Below are 7,885 nucleotides of genomic sequence, written 5' to 3' on the forward strand. Positions count from 1 at the left end.
ACTTAAAATAAGTCTGACTGTAAATACTTATTTCTACTTAAATTTTACTTGTCTGACTACATCAACTTTTTCTACTTAAAATTTTACTTGTCTGACTATATCAACTTTTTCTACTTAAAATATAACTTTTGTTAATCAAGATGACTTTTTCTATTTTTTTCAAACGCAATTAAAGTGTAAAAAAATAATTGTCTGACTATAAACACTGTTTTCTACTTAAACAATAACTTTTTAATAAAGAAATCGTTTTCCATTTAAATTGTAAATTTTTTTAAATGCAAGTAAACATTTTTTTAAAAAAAGTAATTGTCTGACTATAGAAACTTTTTTTCACTTAAAATAAATCTTTTATTAGCTTTTTAACATTTTTTTGAACTTAATTGTGAATTTAATGTAATGAGACAAAAATATGAATGTTTAAGTAGAAAAAGCCTTTTAAGTCAGACAAATATTACAAATTAAAATAGAAAATCTTTTTATGTCAATCAGAATGCAAATTTTAACTAAAAGTAGCTTTTGTTGACAAATTAATAATATTTAAAGTAGAAAACTGTTTTTGTCAGACAGAATTAAAATGAAAAATTGCAATGAAAAAATACTAATAAATCTAATTTAATCGAAAACAAATACTAAAAATTTAAATTTTTAATTATTTTTTCGAAAAAAAATTTCTTTTTTAAATTCTTTAATAAACTTAATCTAAAATTAAATTCTAAATTTAATTTATAATTGCGTTAAAAAAAAATTGCAAAACAAAAGAACGCAATAAATTCATATATTGTTCTTTTATTCTTCAAGAACATTTAATAAACAAATACTTTTTATTTCGTAACCATATAACAAATAATTTATTAAGTTATAATATTGTACATAATATATATATTGTGTTGATTTCGATTTATCGTTTTTATTTTTAATACAAATTCACTCGAAATACAATTTTTTTTTCTTTTTTTTTGTTGGAATACAATATACATTCTTAAAAAGATAAAATGAAATCTATAGGGAATAAATAAATGTCTATGTTCCTGTGGGATAAATTAATATATTTTTCGATTTTTTTTTCGCTTCTTTTTTTGTTATTTAATTATAGATGAATGTGTAAATGATTGTAAAAAAGTCGAATGGAATTTTTTCGCATTCGTCTTAATTATATATAATATATGGAAGTGTTGAATAAAACCGTATAACAGTTTCCCAATAATGTTGCGTAGAGGAGGAAAAAAAAATAATGACGAATTAATCTTCAGAGCCGGCAGCTGCTCTTTCGCACAGTCGTTTCAGGAATGCTGTAAAATTGAAAATTCATTTTTTAATTTCAAAAATGATAATTTTTCTTTTTTATTTTTTCATCTGAAGAAATGTCACTTCTTTTCTCCTTTTTTTTTTGGTTTTGGACAGTACAAATAGCGATAAAAAAAAGTAGTAAAAGCAAAAAAAAATTTACGTATATTAAAATAATAAAAAAAAATTATTATTAAATTATAATTAATTTAAAGAAAATTATTTCTGTTTTTAAAAAATCAATTAAAAATAAATTACTATTAAATATAAACAAATGATGAATTATTTTTACTACTTTTTACACTATTAGAGCGAAGACACAAAAATTAATTTTTGATTTGAAAAATGAAGAAAAAAAAATTTACATTCACAGTAAAATTTTTTTTTTTCCTTTTCAACAGAGAAAATTTTGACAGTACAAAACGCGAAGACAGAAAAGTATACAGAGAGTATATAGATATAGAAAATAGTATATTAAAAATTATTAGATTTTTGAAAAATTAGAAGAATTTTCTTCTTTTCAAAAGCGATTGTTATTCTTTTTTTTAAAATTGCATTACGTTTTTTTCGAAGAGAAGCAACAAGAATAATGAATGTGTGATTTGTTTTCTATAATTTTTTTTTTTTTTGTGAAAATATTTAATTTATAAGTGAAATGAGTGTGAAGTATATTTAAACCTGGCATCTCAAGGTTTTTTTGACCTCCATACACTTAAATAGTACAATTTAATAATTAGAGACATACACATATAATAGAAGTAAAAAAAGGAATTAAGAAATTGGCAAAGATTGATAAAAAAAAAAGAAATGGAAGGAATCGAATAAAAGCATTCGTTTTGTTCTCTTATTATGACAGAAAGCGGTTATCGATTTCAGCATCTCTGCAGCGCTGCAACGTTGCATTTTTCCTATAAATTGATAATATAGAAAGGAAACGAAGAAAAAAGCGGAAGCATATAAAAATTTAGCAAAAATAGAGAAAATTTAGCAGGACACTATCAACTTACGACTGACGACATCTCTTATTTGTTGATTAATGAATCTCTCGACACACATTTTACGCCATAAATTTCTTGATGAAAGCTGTAAATCACAAAAAAGAAAATTGGGAAAATCAAACCTATGGGAGATAAAGATTTCTTTAAATCGGAAGTACGACCTCTTGCGTTCAGCCAACAACAAAATACTCCATATGAATCGAGAAAATTTTTTTGCTAAAAAACTACATTTAAAAAAAAATTTTTTACAAGGGAGAGGAACAAATATCTACTAAAAAAAAAGGTTTTTTAAGGGAGGAAAATAGGGTACAAATTTCTACTATTTTATCAATATTAATAACAAAAGTTATGAGGTTTTTAATTTTCTTTTTTTTTTGAGTTGAGGGTATAATAAAAAACAAACTTACGGGTGTAGGGGATGAAACCATCTTCATCTTCAGGGTCCAAGCAGTCTCTGAAAACTTCCTCGACTTGGGATTCATCCAATTTTTCACCTAGAGAAATTTTTTATTTTTTAATTTATTTATTTATTTAACATATTTACGGACAGTGCCCTTTCGTACAATTGTACAATTACTGAGAAAAATATTTTTGATAAAATTTCAAATATCAAAATTTTTAAATTTAATTTTTTTAATTTAATTTTTTTAATTTAATTTTTTTTTTAATAAAAATATTTTTAAATTCTCACCCAATGTTACTAATAAATGGGAAAGTTCAGCCAAAAGCATGGTTCCATTTTCCTGTTTGTCGTAGAGTTTCAAACACTCGAGGAAATCCTCATAGCATCCTTGGTCCTTGTCTTTTTTGGCGTCACTGAAAATTGGCAAAAATTCCTCAACACTCATTGTTTTTTCGCCACGTTTTTCAGTGCCACCGAATTTTTGAATAGTTGCATTTGTTGGATTACAATTTAAAGCACGAAGAACATTTCCTAAATCACAAGCATCAATGACATTTGAGCCATCAGCATCGTAGATGGAGAAGGCGAATTGTGCCTCTGTAAAAAAACACATATTTTTTTTTTAATTTCTTGACTGCATTAATTTTAAATTTGAAAATATTTCGATTAATAACTAATTATCTAACTAAATTTACTAATTTCAGTTTATTAAATAATATTTGTAAAATAAGAAATTATTTCCCAAAAAAAATAATCCATTATAATTTAATTGTAACTTTTGATTAATTTTTAATTTATGAAATATTTTTCAGATGGTCAATGATGATTTTTTCCCCAATATTGGAAGCAATTGAAGTACTACATTATTTTTTAAATTTAAGACGTGAGTAAAAATTCATTAAAAAATTTTTTTAGATAAAATTTTGAAACTCTGATTTTAAGATTTAAAAATGATAAAAAAAAACAAATTAATTTAATTTTTTTTTTTTTTGTAAAAAAAAGTCGATTTGTTTAAATAATGTATTTTTTTAATTTTAATTTCAGAAAGTATTCACGAAGAAGAATTAATTTCAAAAATATCGGATACTATTTTTAGCTTCAGTGGATCTGACGTCCCCCGCACACACAAACTCTGGGTCACATTACCCCCCGGCCAACCATATAAGATCAGCATGAAAACTATTTTAAACACGAAACGCTTGCTTCCACAATTGGATCGGAAACTTCGACGAATGGTTCGCTTTCTTACGTAATTAAAAATAATCTATATAACGAAATTCAAAAACAAGAGACATTTTCTTCATTTATCAATTATTTTTTCATTTCTTCAGTTTTTGCTTTTAAAGAAACGTAATTAATGAAATTAAAATTTTTCGAATATTTTGTTATTTAATTCTTAAATTTGTTTTTTTAAAATATAGACTCAAATTTTATCACTTAAATTTAGTGAAACACTCATAAGCACTAGAAAAACTTGTAGATTTTTTCGCTTGACACTTTCACTTTTTAATAATTTTTTTTAACACTTAATTTACTGTCCTTGCACGTTACTCACTTTCGACTTCCTTGGGCAGTAAATCAGCCTGAAATAAAACAAATTTATTTTTATTAATTAAAAACCAATTTAATATAAATTGAGTACAAATAATTAGAATTAAATAGTAAATTTTTAAAATTAAACAAATTTCCTTTGAGATAAAAGAACATTAAAAATCTCTTAGTTTTTTTTTCGAGAAAAAGCACAAAAAATGAATAATTTTATGGATTTAAAAAAAAAATATCGATATTAATGGATTTATCAATTTTACAAGTCATTTACAAATTTTTGGATAAGAAATTCATTACATTAAATTAGGACAAATTAAATTAAATTTTCTTTAAAATAAGAATAATGAAATATAATTTTTATATTCTTATTTTAAAAAAGTTTAAAATGAAGAAATGATTTTAAATTGATGACAAAGTTAATCTTTACTCAATAAACATTTTTAAAAAACAAAATTTTTCTCTTGAATACCACAAGAAAAAAAAAAGCAGGGAAATAAAAATTCAAAAAAGTGGAAAATTATTTGAAAATTCCAATTACCATGGTAGCTGCTTGATTCTGATGATAGCCTTTGAATGTAGACGAAACGAAGCAAGAACCAGAAGTGCGAGCAAAAGCTTCCGCGCTTAATCATTTTATTTTCCCAGAGGGCGCACTCGTCAGACATTCGAGATCACGAAAAGATCTATATACAAAAATCTAAATTCGACAACGTCACGGATCCAAAAACAGTTTTGGAACCTTTGCTCCCGCTCCTCATCTTTCCCCCATATTGTAAATATCCGTCTCCTCCTTGTTTCACAATATTTTTTATCTCAGAGAAATCCCGGATAAAAACCATCATTTTTTAAATAATTCCTGAAAAAAATTTATTTTTCATTTTAAAATATTTCTTTTTTGGGAAAAAATAACTATTTTCTGAAATTTAATATAGTATTTTGGAAAAAATTGTTTTCAGTTGGAAAAAATTTCTAGTAAACAATAATTTTTTGATTATTCTTCGATTCTTCAGACGCGTTAATTAAAAGTAAAATCATCTCTAATACAAATGCCCAATTATTGTACATATGACATAAAGTATGTTTCAATAATATCTGAATCATCGTCTTAAAAATAAATTTCTAATGTCAATGTCAATACTTTTCCGTCTTCCGTTCACTTTTCCTCTCCTCTTTACCACGACCTAAATCTACAAATAGGCTTCTCAAAATTTTTTCATTTAAGAATATTTTTAAAAAAGCATTTTTATTTTTTCCTACCCAAAAATGAAATGAAAAAAAGATTTCGAAATTTATTCTCAGCTCCCTTCTTTAATTTCTATTATAATTATATCTTTAGCCCAAAGTCTGAACCAATGACAAAAATAGAATAATAATTTTCCGTCAACAAAATTTTTATAATAGCTTCATTTTTGTCTTCAATTTTTATTTCTTCATTACAAATAGAATAGAAAATTGTGTCTCTATTTTTAGCTTTAATATTCTTCTTACCTCTTAAAAAGAAGAAATTCTTCCTTTTTATTTTTATTTCTTCACTCTCGAAAAAAAACAATCTCGAAACAATTTATAAAAATTGTTTTGTAACATAATTCAGAGTTTTGATTCTCATTAATCAAAATCATCATGTCGGAAGGTTAAATTTGCAAGTAGATTAAATCCTAAGGCCAGAAATTACAAAACTTTTTGAAAATATTTATAAAATAATAATAAAAATTTTGCACAAAAATGTTAATAACACAAAAACTTTTGTAAATTATAAAAAAAACAGAGAATGTAACAAGTAAACTATTTTTTTAGTAACCTTATTTAATTTTTTCAAAAATTCTTTCAATTTAACAAAATTGAAAAATAAAATTGTAGCATATTAAATGAACTCAATTTTTTTCAGATTATCCCATTAAAAAAAAAGAAAATAATACAACTTGAAAAAAATAACTATGACAACAATGAAATGACAGATTTTGGAAATGATTTTAATAAGAGAAAATTCAAGGAAACGGATTTTTTCCTCGAAGTTGATGTCACCGAAAGTTTACATGCGGCAATGTCAAAAATTCCACATTTAAAAAATGTTGATTATGAATCAGACGCTGAATCCGATTCCAATGCATCGTCATTTCTAAATAATAATTATAAACGTCATGCTTCAAAATCAAAAAATAATAATGGTGAACAATTTTTCAAAGATTCATCGTCAATGGAATGGGAATCATTTGTAGAATTGGGAGCTTTTACCAAACTTTTAGTCGCTTTAAAACCAGATTGCTTAAAATTTACCGAATCAACGGAAACATCAATTGCCGATGTTATTTTGAAATTAAAATATCTCCTCGAATATTGGAATGTTGATGATAAAAAGATGAAGACTATTTTGACAAATGACAATTCTTTGATAAAATGTGAACAATGTGGAGTTATTAGTTTAAATAAGAAAAGAAAATATCGCACAATTAGCAAACCCTTAGAAAAAGGATCTCGTAATTTTCTAACTTCCAGGTAAAAAATTTATTTAATTATTTTACTTTTAATTAATTATGTTCACATTGTATTTGAAAAAAAGCAATCAATCATTTTCCAGATCACCATCTGAACGTTTTAAGAGTAACAGTTATTTAAAATTTCATGAAGAACGAGTGAAATCCATTCAAAAAGATGAAAATAAAAAGAATCATTTTCACAATCCAACAACTGTTGTCCAAGTAAATGAAAAATATAAAAAATTCCCCAAAAATGAATCAAATGTAAAGCAAAATACAAATTCCTGTACCTTAAATTCAGAACGACAATTGAATTCTTTTCTAATTAACAATGATGACGAATCAAATGAACAAAATCCGGAAAAATTAAATTGTCGAAAAATTATTAAATATCCCGATCGACCGGTAATTCAAGTTGACATAATTCCCACTCGAAAAATGTCAAATATTCCCAAATCAAAAATGAAACTCTCACAATTTATTTTAAATCGTAAATTAAATCAAAAACAATTATCGGAAATTGTGACAAATAAAATTAATATCAATGAAGATGATGATACAATTAGTAAGATAAATAAAAAAAATTCTCAAGACAGTATAATTGATGTAACAAAAATACTGGAATTGAAAAATAATAATTTTAAAAAAGATTCCAATTCAAAATGTTCTATTAAAATGACAAAAATAAAAGGAAATGATGAAAAAGAAGAAATAACAATTGGAGAAGAGCAATTGTTTATTACGGAAATTGAAAGAGATCAGAAAGAAATTGAGGAAAATGTGGAAAAACATTTGGCAAAGGGAGATTTTACAAAAAATATTTCTTCACATCTTCCAGAAGTTGAGGGATTATATCAGCATCTCGACAGCCCTGGTGATAGTTTAAAATCAAAATTTTCTCCTAATGATAATGAATCATTGAATCGTGGTGATGAAGAAGAAATGATTTCTAAAAATTATTTTCTCGATGAGAAAAAATTATTATCACAAGTAGAAGAAGAAAATGAAGAAAGTATAGATTTCAATTATTCTTCAGAAGAAAATTCAAACGATGAATTGTCAAACCCTTGTTTAGACAGCAAACGAAAATCTTCAGAAAAAATAAAATCTCCCCAAAGGAACAAATTGGTGCAAAAAAGAAAATCTCTACAAAAATTAAAATTATTACAAGAGAAAAA

The 7,885-nt window shown here is 24.6% G+C and overlaps 2 protein-coding genes across 3 annotated transcripts; one reads left to right on the forward strand and one right to left on the reverse strand.

Moving 5' to 3' along the window:
• Positions 1 to 1,025: 1,025 nt before the first annotated feature.
• On the reverse strand, positions 1,026 to 4,904 carry LOC127280758 (myosin light chain alkali). 2 transcript variants are annotated; one of them, XR_007842874.1, is made up of 6 exons: positions 4,772 to 4,904; positions 4,241 to 4,268; positions 2,974 to 3,282; positions 2,690 to 2,776; positions 2,292 to 2,367; positions 1,026 to 1,289 (listed from the first exon to the last, which is right to left on the reverse strand). XR_007842874.1 is itself a non-coding variant. In XM_051304008.1 (5 exons), the coding sequence occupies exons 1-5, from the start codon at positions 4,772 to 4,774 to the stop codon at positions 1,240 to 1,242; spliced, it is 477 nt and encodes a 158-aa protein (XP_051159965.1). In that variant the 5' UTR covers positions 4,775 to 4,904; the 3' UTR covers positions 1,026 to 1,239. The 2 variants fall into 2 exon arrangements, 1 of the variants encoding a protein (XP_051159965.1); XM_051304008.1 differs by lacking the exon at positions 2,292 to 2,367.
• On the forward strand, positions 3,294 to 6,742 carry LOC127280740 (uncharacterized). The gene is made up of 3 exons (XM_051303973.1): positions 3,294 to 3,568; positions 3,730 to 3,920; positions 6,119 to 6,742. The coding sequence occupies exons 1-3, from the start codon at positions 3,505 to 3,507 to the stop codon at positions 6,728 to 6,730; spliced, it is 867 nt and encodes a 288-aa protein (XP_051159930.1). The 5' UTR covers positions 3,294 to 3,504; the 3' UTR covers positions 6,731 to 6,742.
• The last annotated feature ends 1,143 nt before the right edge of the window (positions 6,743 to 7,885 follow it).

This window comes from Leptopilina boulardi, unplaced genomic scaffold, assembly GCF_019393585.1.
Source record: "Leptopilina boulardi isolate dan_hultmark-lab unplaced genomic scaffold, ZJU_Lbou_2.1 LbouV2_112, whole genome shotgun sequence".
Lineage (NCBI taxonomy): Eukaryota > Metazoa > Arthropoda > Insecta > Hymenoptera > Figitidae > Leptopilina > Leptopilina boulardi.

Excerpts from the sequence above, each read along its gene's own strand:
- LOC127280740 (XM_051303973.1), top strand. The coding sequence starts at position 3,505 with ATGATGATTTTTTCCCCAATATTGGAAGCAATTGAAGTACTACATTAT. Across the intron at positions 3,569-3,729 it reads TTATTTTTTAAATTTAAGAC|AAAGTATTCACGAAGAAGAA; the intron begins GTGAGTAAAAAT and ends TTTTAATTTCAG. Across the intron at positions 3,921-6,118 it reads ATCGGAAACTTCGACGAATG|ATTATCCCATTAAAAAAAAA; the intron begins GTTCGCTTTCTT and ends AATTTTTTTCAG.
- LOC127280758 (XM_051304008.1), bottom strand. Across the intron at positions 2,777-2,973 it reads CCATTTATTAGTAACATTGG|GTGAAAAATTGGATGAATCC; the intron begins GTGAGAATTTAA and ends AAATTTCTCTAG. Across the intron at positions 1,290-2,689 it reads TGGTTTCATCCCCTACACCC|CATTCCTGAAACGACTGTGC; the intron begins GTAAGTTTGTTT and ends TCAATTTTACAG.